This window comes from Heterodontus francisci, unplaced genomic scaffold (assembly GCF_036365525.1).
Source record: "Heterodontus francisci isolate sHetFra1 unplaced genomic scaffold, sHetFra1.hap1 HAP1_SCAFFOLD_851, whole genome shotgun sequence".
Lineage (NCBI taxonomy): Eukaryota > Metazoa > Chordata > Chondrichthyes > Heterodontiformes > Heterodontidae > Heterodontus > Heterodontus francisci.
The window spans coordinates 180593-201168 of record NW_027141556.1 but is presented as its reverse complement, the minus strand read 5'-3'; the positions used below and the strand labels follow the sequence as shown (position 1 = coordinate 201168).

Sequence of the window (20576 nt, the reverse complement as noted above, 5' to 3'; positions counted from 1 at the left end):
TTTCCTTGCCCATGTTTGGCCTGAAGCCATGAGACTTCCTGGGGGCCAGATGCGATGTTGAGGAATCCCAGGGCAACTTCCTCCCTACTGTATACCACTGTGCCACCACCTCTGGTGGGCCTGTCCTGCCGGTGGGACTGGTCATACCCGGGTATGGTGATGGCAGAGTCTGGGACATTGTCTGTAAGGTATGATTCTGTAAGTATAACTATGTCAGGCTGTTGCTTGACTAGTCTGTGGGACAACTCTCCCAACTTTGGCACAAGCCCCCAGATGTTAGTAAGGAGGACTTTGCAGGGTCGACAGGGCTGGGTTTGCCGTTGTCGTTTCTGGTGCCTAGATCGATGCTGGGTGGTCTGTCCAGTTTCATTTCTTTTAAATGACTTCGTAGCGGTTAGATACAACTGAATGGCTTGCTAGGTCATTTCAGAGGGCATGTAATAGTCAATCACAGGTGGTTGATAATGTGATAAGTTGGTTCCTAATTATTATGGAATACTTGCCTTTGTTAGCTGAAGCATAGAATATAAGAGCAGGGAGGTTATGATGGAGCTGTATAAAACAGCCACAGTTGGAGAACTGTGTACAGTTCTGGTCACCACACTATAGAAAGGATATGATTGCACTGGAGAGGGTGCAGAGGAGATTCACCAGGATGTTGCCTGGGCTGGAGCATTTTAGCTATGAAGAGAGACTGGAAAGGCTGGGGTTGTTTTCCTTGGAGCAGAGAAGGCTGAGGGGGGAACCTGATTAAGGTGTACAAAATTATGAGGAGCATTGATGGGATAGATAGGAAAAAAAATTTCCCCTTTGAGGAGGGATCAATAACCAGGGGGCATACATTTAAGGTAAGGGCAGGAGATTTAGAGGGGATTTGAGGATAATTTGCTTTCACCCGGAGGGTCATTGGAATAGGGAACATACTGCCTGAAGTGGCGCGAGAGTCAGAAAGCCTCACAACATTTAAGAAGCACCTAGATGAGCACTTGAAACGCCGTAACATATAACAAGGCGAGGAGCCAAGTGCTGGAAAATGAGATTAGAACACATAGGTGCTTCATGGCCCGCATAGACCTTTCAGGACTGAGATGAGGAGAAATTTCATCACCTAGAGAATGGTGATCCTGTGGAATTTGTTTCCACAGAAAGCAGCTGAGGCCAAAATGTTGCATGTTTTCAAGAAAGAGTGAGATATAGCTCCTGGGTCTAAACGGATCAAAGGGTATGTGGTGAAAGTGGGAACAGGTTACTGAGTTGGATGATCAGCCAGGATCATAATGAATGGTGAAGCAGGCTCGAATGGCCTGCTCCTGCTCCTATTTTCTTTGTTTCTGTTTCAGACACGAGGGGCCGAAGTGCCTGTTTCAGTGTTGTATTACCGTGTGACTCTAAAGACATCCTGCGTGACAATAGCTACCCTGATCAAACAACTTCTCATTGTTTTTCACACAAACCTATGTATAGACCTAAGTTCGTCTTATTGGGCACTAAAAAAGTACCCAGTCTACCTCAAATTACGCCAAACATTTGAGCAACAGGTAAAGTTAGCTGTTTGACGCTGCTGCTATGCAATAGCAACACGTGTGGTGTTCGTCCGCAACAGGATATTGCCATTAAGCCAAATATACGTCCTGCCTATCACACAAATGAGTAACGTGACATATGAATATCAATGCCAGTGTGATACAATGTATATAAGCCCTACGTCCCAAAGACTGGCGGATCACATCAAACAACATGTCCCTTCTGTTGTTCGCAACAGACAAGGTACAGGTCGTACCCAACTAGCCCGTGCTTGCAAAACTCAAAAAACAGTGCCCAACATTAAATGTGATTCCGTGTTTGGACAGCATTTGTTAAATAATCCACATTGTGCTAAGAATTACGCTGACATTATCAGCAGGGCTCACAGCATTGCATATTTTCACATGCTGGAAGCAACGAATATTAATACACAGGGCCCTGTTCTTTGCAGACAGAAAGAATATGTACAAACATTGCACCTGTTTCAACTGAACGAAATAGCTGACAGCCATTTGCTGGTTCACTTCTCAGGGCAATGCCTTGACCAATCTGAGTCAAGCTGCCTGGATAAATTTCAAGCAAGCTTGGCAATTAAATGCCAGTCACCAGATACTGGTGCATTCTCAGTGGCAACAGCTCTACCAATTAGAGTTCACTTGCCTACCAATGAGTACTCTCTTCTCATGCAGTATAAGTTGTTGCTTTCTCTTACATTGGGTATTCTTGCGAACTGTCCTGATGAGTGCAAGATGAAAAGCTTCGACAACATTTTCAGCAGTATTCAAGTTTTGTGCTTCGAAACCACCAAACTCAAAAAATATTTTATCAGTACATTAAGAGCAAGAGGATAACTAAGGAAAGGGTTGGGGCCTGTCAGACAGTGTACAAGAGAAATCATGTGTGGATGCCGAAGTTGTGGGCAGGGTTCTTGATAAGTTTTTTGTCTCTGTCTTCACAAAGGAGAGAAATAATGCAGGCACTTTGGTAAAAGAGGAGGAGTGTGAAATATTAGATACGATAAGCAAAATGGGAGAGGAAGTACGAGACAGTCTGACATCCTTGAAAGTGGATAACTCACCAAGGCCGGATGGATTGTATCCCAGGTAGTTCAAGGAAGCCAGGGAGGTAATAATGGATTCGCTGAGGATCATCTTCAAATCCTCACTGGATACAGGCGAGGTGCCAGAGTATTGGATGCCTGTGAACACTGTAACATTGTTGAAAAGGGTTTGAAGGATATGCCAAATAATTATAGGCTGGTCTATCTGAGCACGGTGGTGTGTAAAGTATTAGAATCAATTCTGAGACATAGGATAAACTGCCATTTATAACGGTACAGATTGATCAGCGACAGTCAGCATGGAATTGTTAGGGGAAGGTCGTGTCTTACATACGAATGCAAGAAATAGGAGCAGCAGTGGACCATATTGCCCACCGAGTCTGCTCCGCCATTCAATGCGATCATGGCTGATCTTGGTCTTCAATTCCACTTTCCTGCCTGCTCCCCATATCCCTTGATTCCCTGCGAGACCAGAAATCTATCTATCCCAGACTTAAATGTATTCATTGATGAAGCATCCAGAACCCTCTGGGGTAGAGTATTCCAAAGATTCACAATCCTTTGAGTGTAGACATTTCTCCTCATCTCAGTCCAGAATGAACGGCCCTTCATCCTGAGACTGCGCCCCCGTGTTCTAGATTCCCTGACCAGTGGGAACAACCTCTCAGATTCTACCATATCCAGCCCTAGAGAATCTCATATGTCTCAATTATATCACCTCTCATTCTTCTAAACTCCGAGAATATAGGCCCAATTTACTCAGCCTCTCATCATAGGACAACCCCTCATCTCAGGGACCAATTTAGCATATATTTGCTTCACTTCCTCCAGTGCAAGTATATCCTTTCTTAAACGTGGAGACCAAAACTGCACACAGTATTCCAGGTGGGGTCTCACCAATGCCTGGTACAATTTTAGAAAGAGTTCTTTATTCCTGCACTCCAATCCCCTTGCAATAAAGGTCAACATGCCATTTGCATTCCTATTAGCCTGCTGCATATGCATGTAATCATGCAGGCCCCCACCTGCCAAGAATGAGGTACATTTTGCCACATGGACATTAACTTTCAAATAGTTGCTGGGAAGAAGATAAGGCCTGTTGCAAGGAATTGCCAGGCTCCTGGCCGGAAAGACATTTTTACATATTATCAGATAGTGTTGGTACAAAGGGGCTATCTGTTGCCTGCTCCCATACAATACACAGAACAGACCTAGTCAAACCAGTCAGCCAAATGACCACCCTGCTGGCCAACTTAGGGTGTTTTAAATTGTATAGACAGTGTTTGAACAGGCAGAACGCTCTTTGCTTCTGGACTAAAGAAGACCTCCTGTCTACCTGTCTGTTCCCATCTCTTTCTCACAGAACTGAAACCCCGAAGACGTATGAACCTCAAGAGAGAAAAGCCTCCTGCAGTGAACAGGTTTAAGAAGATTAGTGGGCCCCAACGAAAAGCCAGCTATAGCTACAATCAAGGACTCTACAGCAAGCTCGAAGCACAATAACAAATAAACCCTCTGCAGATATTGCCTCAAAATTCTCCACTTTATTTTCCTTCCGTACTTTCTGTCCCAATCTGCCAGTTTGTATTGCATATGTATATTAGCGTGGACGCGTTGTGTATCAGTAAGCATTAATCGAATTAGAGTTTAAGATCAAGTTTAATAAAATTTCACCTTTCTTCTTTAAAGCTAAGAAAGCCTGTTTGTGCTCATTTCTTTTCTTTATACTTGGAAAGCAGTGAACAAGGATTCACCAAGGGGTAGCTAAAAACACAGCGTGTTTAAAAATAACACCCTGTGACAGTAAGACCAGCTGAAGGCTGAAAGGGAACCCTAGATCTCTTTCTCACCTGGTAGTAACAATATTAACTTTGTGAGTTCCTTATACGAGTACCCCCAAGTCTGTCTGAACAACAACACTTACCACTTTCACACCTTTCAAAAATATTCTACTTTTCTATTTTTTACGACCAAAATGAATAACTTCACACTTCCTAGCATTGTTGTAAGATTGTTAGGTAGCTAAGCGTTACTAAACGGTATACCAATTTTTGGAATCTAGCTGTTTTCAACTAACAAATGGCCTTCGATTATGAGCTAACATTTAGCTTCAATCGGTTCCTTCTTTGCAGTATGATAAAGTAAAAATACTTAGGAAATAATGCACAGTATAGGTAGGATGTCAAGGCAGAGAGATTCTGTCTTATGTAAAGTTTTAAAATGCTTGCTTGCAATAAAATTGTCAGGCCTTGTGAGCAGGCAGTGGCAGCCTCTGCATAGATTTGTCTCATCGTGAGATAAGGAATCCCCCGAAATGTACAACCATTGAGATAAGGTGGTTAACACCAAGACTTTTTTTATGTATTAATAGTGGAAATGAAAAGCTTGTCAACCATCACAAAATAATCCTTGGTTTTCTGAGGAAGATTTCCTTTAATACAAGACTGATCAATGCTTGGTGTGAGGGGAGGGTTAACTGTAAAGCTGACAGAATAAGTTGAATTGTGCCCCTATGCAGCAGAGAATTTTGAACATCAACAAGAGAACTTATGGTAGAGAAAGAGAGAGCCAAAGGCTTGAAGACCACAAGATGCAAGAGAGAGAGTTGTTGCCTCTGCTGTTCAGTCTATAATATAGGTTAGACTGTTAATAACTGCCTGAGTTTGTGAGTATAGTTTATCGGAGAACTTAACAAACTTGTCCTTGACTTGGGGGCGGCTGTTTGAGAGTAAATCAACATCTGAAATGTGGGAGTCTTTCAAACGTCAGTTGATCAGAATCCAGGACCGGCATGTTCCTGTGAGGAAGAAGGATAGGTTTGGCAAGTTTCGGGAACCTGGGATAACGCAAGATATTGTGAGCCTCATCAAAAAGAAAAAGGAAGCATTCGTAAGGGCTGGAAGGCTAGGAACAGCCGAATCCCTTGAGGAATATAAAGACAGTAGGAAGGAACTTAAGCAAGGAGTCAGGAGGGCTAAAAGGGGTTATGAAAAGTCATTGGCAAACAGGATTAAGGAAAATCCCAAGGCTGTTTATACGTATATAAAGATAAAGAGGGTAACCAGGGAAAGGGTTGGCCCACTCAAGGACAGAGAAGGGAATGTGTGGAGCCAGAGGAAATGGGCGAGCTGCTAAATGAGTACGTTGCATCAGTATTCACCAAGGAGAAGGACTTGGTGGATGATGAGCCTAGGGAAGGGAGTGCAGATAGTCTCAGTCATCTCATTATCAAAAAGGAGGAGGTGTTGGGTGTCTTGCAAAGCGTTAAGGTAGGTAAGTCCCCAGGGCCTGATGGGATCTACCCCAGAATACTGAGGGAGGCAAGGGAAGAAGTTGCTGGGGCCTTGACAGAAAACTTTGCACCCTCATTGGCTACAGGTGAGGTCCCAGAGGACTGGAGAATAGCCAATGTTGTTCCTTTGTTTAAGAAGGGCGGCAAGGATAATCCAGGAAATTATTGGCCGGTGAGCCTAACATCAATGGTAGGGAAACTATTAGGGAGGATTCTTAGGGAAAGGATTTACTCCCATTTGGAAACAAATGGACTTATTAGCAAGAGGAAACATGGTTTTGTGAAGGGGAGATCGTGGCTCACTAATTTGATTGAGTTTTTTGAGGAAGTGACGAAGATGATTGATGAAGGAAGGGCAGTTCTCTATATAGACTTCAGTAAAGCCTTTGACAAGGTCCCGCATGGCAGACTGATACAAAAGGTGAAGTCACGTGGGATCAGAGGTGAGCTGGCAAGATGGATACAGAACTGGCTCTGTCACAGAAGACAGAGGGTAGCAGTGGAAGGGTGCTTTTCTGAATGGAGGGATGTGACTAGAGGTGTTGCGCAGGGATCAGAGCTGGGACCTTTGCTGTTTGTACTATAAATAAATGATGTGGAGGAAATGGTAGCTGGTCTGATTAGTAAGCTTGCGGATGACACAAAGGTTGGTGGAGTTACGGAATGTGATGAGGATTGTCAGAGGATATAGTAGGATATAGATCGGTTGGAGATTTGGGTGGACAAATGGCAGATGGATTTTAATCCGGACAAATGTGAGATAATGCATTTTGGAACGTCTAATGCAGGTGGGAAGTATACAGTAAATGGCAGAATCCTTAGGAGTATTGACAGGCAGAGAGATCTGGGCGTACAGGTCCACAGGTCACTGAAAATGGCAACGCAGGTGGAGAAGGTAGTCAAGAAGGCATACGGCATGCTTGCCTTCATCGGTCGGGGCATAGGGTATAAAAATAGGCAAGTCATGCTGCAGCTGTACAGAACTTTAGTTAGGCCACACTTAGAATATTGCGTGCAATTCTGGTCTTCACTTTACCAGAAGGACATGGAGGCTTTGGAGAGGGTACAGAAGAGAATAACCTGGATGTTGCCTAGTCTGGAAGGCATTAGCTATGAGGAGAGGTTGGATAACTCGGATTGTTTTCCCTGGAACGACGTAGGTGGAGGGGCGACATGATAGAGGTTTACAAAGTTATATGTGGCATGGACAGAGTGGATAGTCAGAAGGTTTTTCCCAGGGTGGAAGAGTCAGTTACTAGGGGGACATAGGTTTAAGGTGAGAATGGCAAAATTTAGAGGGGATCTGCACGACAAGTTCTTTACACAGAGGGTGGTGAGTGCCTGGAACTTGTTGCCGGGGGAAGTGGTGGAAGCAGCTGCCAAAGAGACGTTTAAGAGGCATCTTGACAAATACATGAATAGGATGGGATCAAAGGGATATGGACCCCGGAAGTGCAGAAGGTTTTAGTGTAGGCTGGCATCAAGATTGTCACAGGCTTGCAGGGCCGAATGACCTGTTCCTGTGCTGTACTGTTCTTGTTCTTTGTTCTTTATTTGTTTTAATAAAGTCGATTCACAACAAGCTGTTTTGCTGTTAAGTCTGTTCCCACCTAACAAGGGGCATAAAACACCCTTATCCTATTAAAAATCTATCTTTGCCATCTTGGTACCCAGTCACATAACCTGCCTATATCTCTTTACAGCCTCTCTAAATTCTTCTGCAGCTTATCTTTCCACCGAGCTTTGTATCATCAGCAAACATAGATACATGACTCTCTCTCTCTTCATCCAAGTCATTAATATCCGGCTTAGGCCCCAGGACGGATCCTTGCGGCACCCCGCTATTCACTGCTTGCCAACTTGAAAATGCCCCATTTATGACAAGTCTCTGCTTCCTGTCTGTTAACCAGTCCTCTATCCAAACTAATATAATACCCCCTACACCAGTGCCCTTATTTTGCCTATTAATATTTTATGTGGCACCTTATCAAATGCCTTTGAAAATCCAGGAAGACAACATCGAGCAACTACCTCCCCGACCAGTTACATCCTCAAAAAACTCTAATAAATTTGTCAAACAAAATATTCTTTAGTAAAATCATGCTGACTTGTTCTAATCATCCTATGCTTTTCCAAGTACAATGTTAAGACTTCTTTAATTTTAGTTTCCAGCATCTTCCCAACGACTGATGCTTGGTAACTGGCCTGTAGTTCCCTGTTGTCTCCTTACCTCCATCCTTGAAAAGCGGTGTAACATTTTCTTAGAACATTACAGCGCAGTACAGGCCCTTTGGCCCTCGATGGTGCGCCGACCTGTGAAACCATCTGACCTAAACTATTCCATTTTCATCCATATGTCTATCCAATGACCACTTAAATGCCCTTAAAGTTGGCGAGTCTACTACTGTTGCAGGCAGGGCGGTCCACGCCCCTACTACTCTCTGAGTAAAGAAACTACCTCTGACATCTGTCCTATATCTATCACCCCTCAACTTAAAGCTATGTCCCCTCGTGTTTGCCATCAACATCCAAGGAAAAAGACTCTCACTGTCCACCCAATCTCACCCTCTGATTATCTTATATGTCTCTATTAAGTCACCTCTCCTCCTCCTTCTCTCAAACGAAAACAACCTCAAGTCCCTCAGCCTTTCCTCGTAAGACCTTCCCTCCATACCAGGCAACATCCTAGTAAATCTCCTCTGCACCCTTTCCAAAGCTTCCACATCCTTCCGATAATGCGGTGACCAGAACTGCATGCAATACTCCAGGTGCGGCCGCACCAGAGATTTGTATCGCTGCAGCATGACCACGTGGCTCCGAAAATCGATCCCCATACCAATAAAGGCTAACACACCATATGCCTTCTTAACAGCCCTATTAACCTGGGTGGCAACTTTCAGGGATTTATGTACCTGAATACCAAGGTCTCACTGTTCATCTACACTACCAAGAATCTTCCCATTAGCCCTGTACTCTGCATTCCTGTTACTCCTTCCAAAGTGAATCACCTCACACTTTTCCGCATCAAACTCCATTTGCCATCTCTCAGCCCAGCTCTGCAGCCTATCTATGTTCCTCTGTAACCTACAACATCCTTCGGCACTGTCCACAACTCCACCGACCTTCGTGTCATCCGCAAATTTACTAACCCACCCTTCTACACCCTCATCCAGGCCATTTATAAAAATGACAAACAGCAGTGGCCCCAAAACAGATCCTTGCGGTGCACCACTAGTAACTAAACACCAGGATGAACATTTGCCATCAACCACCACCCTCTGTCTTCTTTCAGCTAGCCAATTTCTGATCAAAAGCTCCAAATCACCTTCAACCCCATACTTCCGTATTTTCTGCAATAGGCTACCTTGGAGAACCTTATCAAACGCCTTACTGAAATCCATATACACCACATCCACTGCTTTACCCTCATTGACCTGTTTGGTCAACTTCTCGAAAAACTCAATAAGGTTTGCGAGGCACGACCTACCCTTCACAGAACCGTTCTGACTATCGCTAATGAACTTATTCTTTTCAAGATGATTACAAATCCTATCTCTTATAACCTTTTCCAACATTTTACCCACAACCGAAGTGAGGCTTACAGGTCTATAATTACCAGGGCTGTCTCTACTCCCCTTCTTGAACAAGGGACAACATTTGCTATCCTCCAGTCTTCCAGCACTATTCCTGTCGACAATGACGACATAAAGATCAAGGAAAAAGGCTCTGCAATCTCCTCCCTAGCATCCCAGAGAATCCTAGGATAAATCCCATCTGGCCCAGGGGACTTATCTATTTTCTCACTTTCCAAAATTGCTAACACTTCCTCCTTGTGAACCTCAATCCCATCTAGCCTAGTAGACTGAATCACAGTATTCTCCTCGACAACATTTTCTTTCTCTACTGTAAATACTGACGAAAAATATTCATTTAACGCTTCCCCTATCTCCTTTGGTTCCACACACAACTTCCCACTACTATCCTTGATTGGCCCTAATCTAACTCCAGTCATTCTTTTATTCCTGATATACCTATAGAAAGCCTTAGGGATTTCCTTCATCCTATCCGCCAATGACTTCTCGTGTCCTCTCCTCGCTCTTCTAAGATCTCCCTTTAGATCCTTCCTGGCTATCTTGTAACTCTCAAGCGCCCTAACTGAGCCTTCACACTCACCCTAACATAAGCCTTCTTCTTCCTCTTGACAAGCGCTTCAACGTCTTTAGTAAACCATGGCTCCCTCGCTCGACAACTTCCTCCCTGCCTCACAGGTACATACTTATCAAGGACACGCAGTAGCTGCTCCTTGAAGAAGCTCCATATTTCTATTGTGCCCATCCCCTGCAGTTTCTTTCCCCATCCTACGCATCCTAAACGTGCCTAATCGCATCATAATTTCCTTTCCCCCAGCTATAATTCTTGCCCTGCGGTATCTACCTGTTGCTGCCCATCGCTAAGGTAAACCTAAGCGAATTGGGATCACTATCACCAAAGTGCTCACCTACATCTAAATCTAACACCTGGCCGGGTTCATTACCCAGTACCAAATCCAATGTGGCATCACCCCTGGTTGGCCTGTCTACATACTGTGTCAGAATACCCTCCTGCACACACTGAACAAAAACTGACCCATCGAAAGTACTCGAACTATAGTATATCCAGTCAATATTTGGAAAGTTAAAGTCCCCCATAACAACTAACCTGTTACTCTCGCTCCTGTCGAGAATCATCTTCGCTATACATTCCTCTACATCTCTGGAACTATTCGGAGGTCGATAGAAAACTCCTAACAGGGTGACCCCCTCCTCTCCTGTTTCTAAACTCGGCCTTAACTACCTCAGTAGACGAGTCCTCAAACGTCCTATCTGCCGCCGTAATACTCTCCTTGATTAACAATGCCACACAACCCCTCCTTTTTCACCATCTTCTCTGTTCTTACTGAAACATCAGAATCCCGGAACCTGCAACATCCAATCCTGTCCCTGCTCTACCCATGTCTCCGAAATGGCCACAACATCGAGATCCCAGGTACCAACCCATGCTGCAAGCTCACCCACCTTATTCCGGATACTCCTGGCGTTGCAGTAGACACACTTTAAACCAAGTTCTTGCTTGCCAGTGCCCTCTTGCGTCTTTGTAACCTTATCCCTGACCTCACTACTCTCAACATCCTGTACACTGGTACTACAATTTATGTTCCCATCCCCCTGTTGAATTACTTTAAACCCCCCCCCCCCCCCCCCCGAAGAGCACTGGCAAATCTCCCCCCAGGATATTGATTCCTCTCTGGTTCAGGTGAAGACCATCCTGTTTGTAGAGGTCCCACCTACCCCAGAAAGAGCCCCAATTTTCCAGGAAACAAAAACCCTCCCTCCTACACCATCCCTGCAGCCACGTGTTCAACTCCCCTCTCTCCCTATTCCTCGCTTCGCTCGCACGTGGCATGGGCAACAACCCAGAGATAACAACTCTGTTTGTTCTCGCTCTAAGCTTCCACCCTAGCTCCCTGAATTTCTGCCTTAAATTCCCATCTCTCTTCCTACCTATGTCGTTGGTGCCAGTGTGGACCACGACTTGGGGCTGCTCCCCCTCCCCCTTAAGGATCCCAAAAATGCGATCCGAGACATCACGAACCCTGGCACCTGGGAGGCAACACACCAACCGTGAGTCTCTCTCGTTCCCACAGAACCTCCTATCTGTTCCCCTAACTATGGAGTCCCCAATGACTAATGCTCTGTTCCTCTTCCCCCTTCCCTTCTGAGCAACAGGGACAGACTCTGTGCCAGAGACCTGTACCCCATTGCTTACCCGTGGTAAGTCATCCCCCCCAACAGTATCCAAAACGGTATACCTGTTGTTGAGGGAAACGGCCACAGGGGATCCCTGCACTGCCTGCTGGTTCCCTCTCCTTCCCCTGACGGTAACCCATCCACCTACATTTTTACCTGCGGTGTGACTGCCTCCCTATAACTCCTCTCAATAACCCCCTCCGCGTGCCGAATGATCCGAAGTTCATCCAGCTCCAGCTCCAGTTCCCTAACGCGGTTCTCGAGGAGCTGGATTTGGGTGCACTCCCCGCAGATGCAGTCAGCAGGGACTCTCTTGGCGACCCTCACCTCCCACTTTCTGCAGGAGGAACATTCAACTGCCTTAACCTCCATTCCCACTATTCTAAATTCCCAACAAATCTACTGAAAAACCAAAAAAAAAGTCAAATCTTGTTAGCTTAGCAATCCGACGGACAGAACTTTTTAAATAAAAAACTTACCTTATCAACCCTCCAGAGTCCTTTTTCTTTGGGTTAGAGGAGGAGGGTGGCTGGGAGACACTACACGTGTAGTGTCTCGGGTACAGCCAACTCCCAAATATACTCCATTACTCCATTACATTTTCTAGGCTGTTATCAATATCCTTATTTTCCCCACTCTTTTTACCCCCGAGGTTACCGTCTGTTTCTGATATGGAACCTTTGATATGGACACAAAATATTTCTTCAATGCCTCTGCCATTTCCTCATTCCCCAAGATAATTTCTGTCTCTGCCTCTCAGGGATCAACGTTTACTTTGGCTAATCGGTTCCGTTTTATGTACTTCTCAAAGCTCTTACAAACTGTTTTTGTGTTGCTGGTTAGTTTACTCTCATCTTCTATTTTTCCAGTTTTATAAACTTTTGGTGACCCTTTGCTGGTTTCTAAAACACTCCCAATCCTCAGAATTACTACGATTGTTGCCACATTGCAAGCTTCTTCTTTTAGTTTAATACTGTCCTTAATTTCCTGAGTCAGCCATGGGTGCGACTTTCTTGATGAGTTTTTGTTTTTGAATGGAATGTACTAACCTGAATGTGATAACGTGCTTGAACTTGTTGAGGAAGTAACAAGGAGGATTGATGAGTGTAGTGCAGTCGATGTGGTCTATATGGATTTTAGTCAGGCATTTAAAAAGATAACACATGGCAGACTGGTCAATAAAATGAAAGCCCATGGGATGCAGGGGAATGTGCCAAATTGGATACAAAATTGGCTCAGTGACAGGAAACAATGTGGAGTGGTGATAAATGTTTTTGTGAATGGAAAGCTTTTTCCAGTGGCGTTCCACAGGGCACAGTGAATGGTCGCTTGCTGTTTGTGGTATGTATTAATAATTTGGACTTAAACGTGGGAGGCATGATTGGGAAATTTGCAGATGACACAAAAATTGGCCGTGTAGTTGATAGTAGAGAGGATAGCTGCAGACTACAGAATGTTATCAATGGTTTGGTTGAGTGGGCGGAAAAGTGGCAAGTGGATGTCAATCCGGAGAAGTGCATGGAGGCAAACAAAGCAAGGTCATACACATTAAAAGGGAGGGAATTGGGGGGGTAGAAGAAATGAGATACCCTGGAGTACATGTCTACAGTTCTGTGAAGGTAGCAGGACAGGTAGATAGAGTGGTAAAGAAGGTATATGAATGTATTCCTTTATTGGCCAAGGTATAGAATAACAAAGCAGGGATGTAACGCTGGAACTGTATAAATGCTGATTAGGCCACAGCTGGAGTATTGCATACAGATGTGGTCAGCACATTACAGGAACGACATAATTGTTCCGGAGAGAGTACAGAGATTTACAATAATGTTGCCAGGTCTAGAATGTTGCAGCAATGAGGAAAGGTTGGATCGACTACGGTTGTTTTCCTTAGAGCAGAGGAGGCTGAAGGCGACTTAATTGAGGTGTACAAAATTATGAGGTGCCAAGATGGAGTAGAAAGGAAGGACCTGTTGCCCCTAGTAGAGAGGGCAATTACCAGGAGACACATATTTGAGGTGATTGATAGAAGAATTAGACTGGACATGAGGAAAACCATTTTCACCATAGGGTGGTGGTTGTCCGGAATTCACTGCCAGGATAAGTGGATGAGGCAGAAACCTTCAACTCTTATAAAAAGTACCTGGATATGCACCTGATATTCAGCAACTGCAAGGCTACGGACCAGATGCTGGAAGGTGGCATTAGATTGGGTGGCTAGCTTATTTGATCTGGAGCAGACGCGATGGGCTGATTGGCCTCTTTCTGCACTGTAATTTTCTATGGTTTCAATGGTTTCTAGTCCTTCTTTCCCTCCTGAGGTAGTTTCCTGGTGTTTTGTGGCAAGATCTGCGTTCCAACAATGGTGATCACACGAAGGATGCAGCAGAAAAGCACATATTTCAGCAGCTGCTCCAACATGAGCTGGAGGGCTCCTTCCGAGTGGTTCAGATATCTGAAGTGCTTTTTCTTCATAGTTTCGTAGAATTGTACAGCACAGAAACAGGCACTTCGGCCCATAGTGTCTGTACTGGCCATCAAACACCTATTCTAATCCCATATTTCTGCAGGTGGCCCGTAGTCTTGAATGCTATGGCGTTTCAAGTGCTCATCTAAATACTTCTTAAATTTTGTGAGGGTTCCTGCCTTTACCACCTCTTCAGGCAGTGTGTCCCAGATACCAACCACCCTCTGGGTGAAACATTCTTTCCTCAAATCCCCTCTGAACCTCCTGCCCCTTATCTTCAATCTATGCCCCCTGGTTATTGACCCCTCCACTAAGGGAAAAAGTTTCTTCCTATCTGTACCCTCAATGCTCCTCATAATTTTGTATACCTCAATCTGGTCCGCCCTCAGCCTTCTCTGCTCTAAGGAAAACAACTCCAGCCTTTTCAGTCTCTCTTCATAGCTGAAATGCTCCAGCCCAGGCAACATCCTGGTCAATCTCCTCTGCATCCTCTCCAGTGCAATCACATCCTTCCTATAGTGTGGTGCCCAGAACTGTACACAGTACTCCAGCTGTGGCCTAACTAGCGTTTTATACAGCACCATCATAACCTACCTGCGTTTATATTCTATGCCTCGGATAATAAAGGCAAGTATCCCAAATGCCTTCCGCATCACCTTATCTACCTGTGCTGCTCCCTTCAGTGATCTATGGGCAAGTACACCAAAGTCCCTCTGACCCTCTGTACTTCCTAGGGTCCTACTATCCATTGTATATTCCCTTGCCTTATTAGTCCTCCCAAAATGCATCACCTCACATTTCTCAGGCTTAAATTCCATTTGCCACTGATCCGCCCAACTAACAAGACCATCTGTATCGTCCTGTCATCTAAGGCTTTCCTCCTCACTATTTAGGACACCACCAATGTTTGTGTCATCTGCGAGCTTACTGATCATACCCCCTATATTCACGTCTAAACCGTTAATGTAATCTTGATTATCGTATGCGCCACGATGTTTCTGGTGGTTCCTTTTCTTTTGGTGTGCAGGTGTTATTTGTGCGTGGCTGGTTGGTAGCGTTGGGTGTTGAGGGTGTCCGTCTGGACATCATGAGCCGTGAACAGAGGTGTTTGCCTTCATTCACAGAGAAACCACATCCTGGTTCTCTGTTAACGGTCAAATACAGTGAGAATGGCTGTCGGCCAAATACGTGTGTCAATCTGCCAAAATGGCTGATTGATGCCACACCGGGAATTGCTGGGAACTGGAATTCACTGCCTGAAAACATGATGGAAGAATCGCATTCAATAACAACTTTCAAAAGAGAACAAGGTAAATGTTATCGAAACACGTATTTGCAAGCTATGGGGGAAGAGGAGGGGAGCAGAACTAATAAAATAGTTCCTTAAAAGAGACGGCATGGACACAATGAGCAGAATCGCCTCTTTCAGCTATGCAGAAGTCTACGATTTTATGAGAAAGAGACAGTGAGAAGAGGAAAAGAGAGACAGGGAGATAGAAAGAAAGAAAGAAAGAGAAACACAGACAGAGACAGAATGACAGTGAGAGATATGGAGGAAAATAAATGAACTTTAAAAAAGAACTGGATAAATATCTGAAGGGGAAATATTTGCATGATTGCGGTGAAGGGCTAATGCTTGCAACTAATGGAAGGGGTTGGGACACAAGGATGAGAATTTCAGATTGTGGTGTTACCAGACAGGGACCCAATGTAGGTCAGTGAGCACGGGAGTGATAGGTGAACGGGACTTTGTGTGAGTGAGGATAGGTCAGCAGAGATTTGGATGAGATGACGTTTATGGAGGCTTGTAATTGTCAGGCTGGCTGGAACAACATTTCATTTTTTTATTCATGCAGGGGATGTGGGCGTCGCTGGCCAGGCCAGCAGTTATTGCCCATTCCTCATTGCCCATGAGAAGGTGGTGGTGACCTGCCTTCTTGAACCGCTGCAGTCCATGTGAGGTAGGTATACCCACAGTGCTGTTAGGCAGGGTGTTCCAGGATTTTGACCCAGCGACAGTGAAGGAATGGCGATGTAATCCCAAGTCAGGATGGTGTGTGAATTGGAGGGAACTTGCATTTGATGGTGTTTCAATGCATTTTGTGCCCTTTCCTTTTAGTTGGTAGAGGTCGCGGGTTTGGAAGATGCTGTTTAAGGAGCCTTGGTGCATTGCTGCAGTGTATCTTGTAGATGGTACACACTGCTGCCACTGTGCGTCGGTGGTGGGAGTGAATGTTTGCGCATGGAGTGCCAATCAAGCGGGCTGCTTTGTCCTGGATGGTGTCGAGCTTCTAGAGAGTTGTTGGAGCTGCACCCATTCCAGGCAAATGGAAAGTATTCCATAACACTCCTGACCTATGCCTTGTAGATGGTGGACAAGATTTGGGGAGTCAGGAGATGAGTTGCACGATGCAGGATTCCTAGTCACTGACCTGCTCTTGTAGCCACGGTATTTATATGGCTACTCCAGTTCAGTTTCTGATCAATGGTAGCCCCTAGGATGCTGATAATGGGGGATTCAGCGATGGTAATGCCATTGAATGTCAAGGGGAGATGTTTAGATTCTCTCTTGTTGGAAATGGTCACTGCCTGGCACTTGTGTGGCGTGAATGCTACTTGTCACCTTTCAGCCCGAGCATGAATATTATCCAGGTCTTGTTGCATTTCTACACGGGCTGCTTCAGTATCTGAGGAGTCGTGAATGGTGCAGAACATTGTGCAACCATCAGTGAACATCACCACTTCTGACCTTATTTATTGATGAAGCAGCTGAAGATGGTTGGGCCTGGGACATTACCCTGAGGAACTCGCGTAGTGATGTCATGGAACTCAGATGATTGACCTCCAACAGCCATAACCATTTTCCTTTGCGCTCGGTATGACTCCAACCAGCATTGGTTTCTCCCTGATTCCCATTTACTTCAGTTTTGCGAGGGCTACTTGATGCCATACTCGGTCAAATGCTGCTTTGCTGTCAAGGGCAGTCACTCTAACCACACCTCTTGAGATCAGCTCTTTAGTCCATGTGTGAACCATGGCTGTAATGCACTCGGGAGCTAAGTGGCCCTGGCGGAACTCAAACTGAGCGTCACTGAGCAGATTATTGCGAAGCTAGTGTTGCTTGATGGCACTGTTGATGACACCTTCCATCACTTTACTGATGATTGAGAGTAGACTGATGAGTGGTAAATGGCCTGGTTGGACTTGTCCTGCTTTATGTGTACAAGACAGACCTGGGCAATTTTCCACCTTGTCGGGTAGATGCCAGTGTTGTAGCTGTACTGGAACAGCTTAGCTAGGTGTGTGGCAAGTTCTGGAGCACAGGTCCTCAGTAATATTGCCAGAAAATTGTCAGGACCCATAGCCTTTGCAGCATTAACTGCCTTCAGTCGTTTCTAGATATCAGATGTAGCGAATCGATATGGCTGAGGTCTGGCATCTGACATATTGGGGACTTCAGGAGGAGGCCCAGATGGATCATCAACACGGCACTTCTGGCTGAAGATTGTTGCAAATGCTTCAGCCTTATCTTTTGCACTGATGCGCTGGCTCCACCATCATTGAGGATGGGGATATTTGTGGAGCCACCTACTCCAGTTAGTTGTCTAATTATCCAGCACCATTCACGGCTGGATGTGGCACTGCAGAGCTTAGATTTGATCCGTTGGTTATGGGATCGCTTGGTTCTGTCTATTGCGTGCTGCTTCCGCAGTTTGGCACACACGCAAGTAGTCCTGTGTTGTAGCTTCACCAGGTTGACACCTCATTTTGAGGTATGCCTGGTGCTGCTCCTGGCATGCCCTCCTGCACTCTTCATTGAACCAGAGTTAGTCTCCGGGGTTGATGGTAATGTTAGAGTGGGGGACATGTTGTGCCATGAGGTTACACATTGTGGTTGCATACAATTCTGCTGCTGCTGATGGCCCACAGCGCCTCATGGATGTCCAGTTTTGCAATGCTATGTCTGTTCGAAATCTATCCCATTCAGCACGGTGATAGTGCCACACAGCACGATGGAGGGTATCCTCAATGTGAAGGCGGGACTTCGTCTTCACAAGGACTGTGCGGTGGTCACTTCTACTAATGCTGTCATGGACAGATGCATCTGTGGCAGGAAGATTGCTGAGGACTAGGTCAAGCACGTTTTCCCCTCACCACCTGCCACAGACCCAATCTGGCAGCTATCTCCTTTAGGACTCGGCCAGATCGGTCAGTCGTACTATAACTGAGCCACTTTTAGTAATGTACATTCTGCGCCCATGCCACCCTCAGTGCTTCCTCCAAGTTTTGCTCAACACAAAGGAGTACTGACTTATCAGCTGAGGCAGAGTAACAGGTGATAATCAGCAGGATGTTTCCTTGCCAATGTTTGACCTGATGCCATGAGGCCTGGAGTCGATGTTCAGGATTCTCATGGAAATTCCATCGCTACTGTGTACTACTGTGCCACCAGCTCTGCTGGCTCTGCACTGCCAGTGGGACAGGACATGCCCAGGGATGGTAAGGCACCTTATTTGGAATGTATGATTCCGTGAGTATGACTATGTCAAGCTGTTGCTTGATTACTCTGTTGGCCAGCTCTCCCAACTTTGGCACAAGTCGCCAGATGTTAGTAAGTAGGACTTTGCAGGATCGACAGGGCTGGGTTTGCCATTGTCGATGCTGGGTGATCCGTTTGGTTTAATTTCTTTTTGTAGACATCGTCGTGAGTAGATACAACTGAGTGGCATGCTAGGCCATTTCAGAGGGCATGTAAGAGTCAACCACATTGCTGTGGGTCTGGAAGCACATGGAGAACAGACCTGGTAAGGATCGAAGATTTCCATCCCTGAAGGGCATTAGTGAACCAGATGGAATTTTGAAGCAATCGACAATGGCTTCATGGCCATCTTTAGACGAGCTTTTTAATTAATTAAATTCAAATTCCACTTTCTGCTGTGGTGGGATTCGAACCCCTGCCTTCAGACAAATACCCTGATTTTCTGCCTTACGAGTCCAGTGACAATACCAGTACGCCACCGCCTTGCCAGCTAAGTCTAGATGGAAAACAGGCATGGATAATTGTGTATGCAGCAGATGGGTTGAGGTAGAGGTGGACATAGACAAGATTACGGATGTGGTAGTAGACAGTACTGGTGATGGAGACGATTTGAGGTTGGAGCTCACCTCAGGGTCAAAGGGGTCACTGCGGTGGTGAACAGTCTTGCTCAGCCTCAAACATTGCCCAAAGATGATATTGCTGGAGTGGGAACGGAAATTGTGATGGGGACCGAAGACAATGGACTTGGCCTTCACAATAAATGCATAACAGGAACCGTAATACAGTGAAATGTGGTTTACAGATGTATAAGCTGGAAATTGAAACTGAACAGGGACAACAAAAACAGAAAAGATGAGAGTAAATTACAAACATTTTAATACAGGTCTCAAAATTTTGTGGAGTTCATAGCTGGATACAGGAACGTACCAGGAACAACAACAGCAGCGAGGAAGGGAGAGTAAATGACAAGGACAATACGACAATTAAACATGTTTTATAAAATTAATAGCTGATGGAGAGACTTACCAGGGACGCCAACAATAACGAGGATAGGAAAGTAAATGCTTTGAATAATTAGAAATGTGTTTAACAACCACGTTTCTAATGAATGAGTCCCATGATATCTGGGGAGATAGTCAAATTCCAAGGAGAAACTCCTGCCCATTGATGTAATATTCCAATCCACTGTTTTCAGATTCTGATCAGTTGATGTAATATTCAAATCTACTGTTCTCAATTTCGAAACCATCGTTGCAATATTCCAATCTTTTCTTTTCAGATTGAATGTCGCCTCTTTCTCTGGAGTTTCAGATCTCTGTTAGTGCTGGAGGTTATGCTCCCGCTGACACTATGTGATATTACGTTCAAACGAGTTCCTTATTAATAGAAGGGAGCAACACTCCAGTGGCACAATTAGGATCCTTGGAGACTGACGTTAATTACAGACACTGAACAAACAGGTTCAGTTAACCCATTTCAATTCAGTAGATCATTTACTCAGTCTGAAGGAGATATATGAGGAGTTTGGGATATTAAAGGATATGGGACAAGGTAGATATTTGGAGTTAGGCCGCGGATCAGCCATGATCGCATTGAATGGCAGGACAGGCTCGAGGGGCTGAATGACCTACTCCTGTTTTTATCTCCCCATGTTCCAATAAATGGGATGTATGAGCAGTAGCTGAGATAAGGAATGGGGAAAATAGCCGAGGTACAGGCCAGAATCTGTCACTCCTAATATATAGGAGTGGAGCCAGAAGACTGGAGGGTTGTAAACGTTACCCCCTGTTTAAAAAAAAGGAGAGATAGGTAAACCCTGTAACTATAGATCAGTCAGCGTAACATCGGCAGTGAGGAGCTTCAAAAGGTCATAGTATAGAAGGAAAATAGCTGCTGCTTGGAAAGAAATG

General features: G+C 45.1%; 1 protein-coding gene across 1 annotated transcript in view; it reads right to left on the bottom strand.

Moving 5' to 3' along the window:
* Positions 1 to 19915, bottom strand: part of LOC137364006 (probable G-protein coupled receptor 139) — a 78468-nt gene extending 58553 nt beyond the window's left edge. The window contains exon 1 of the mRNA XM_068027498.1: positions 19693 to 19915. Within this exon, the coding sequence (XP_067883599.1) occupies positions 19693 to 19915 (223 nt within the window). The remainder of the gene's footprint in view (positions 1 to 19692) is intronic.
* Positions 19916 to 20576: the final 661 nt, after the last annotated feature.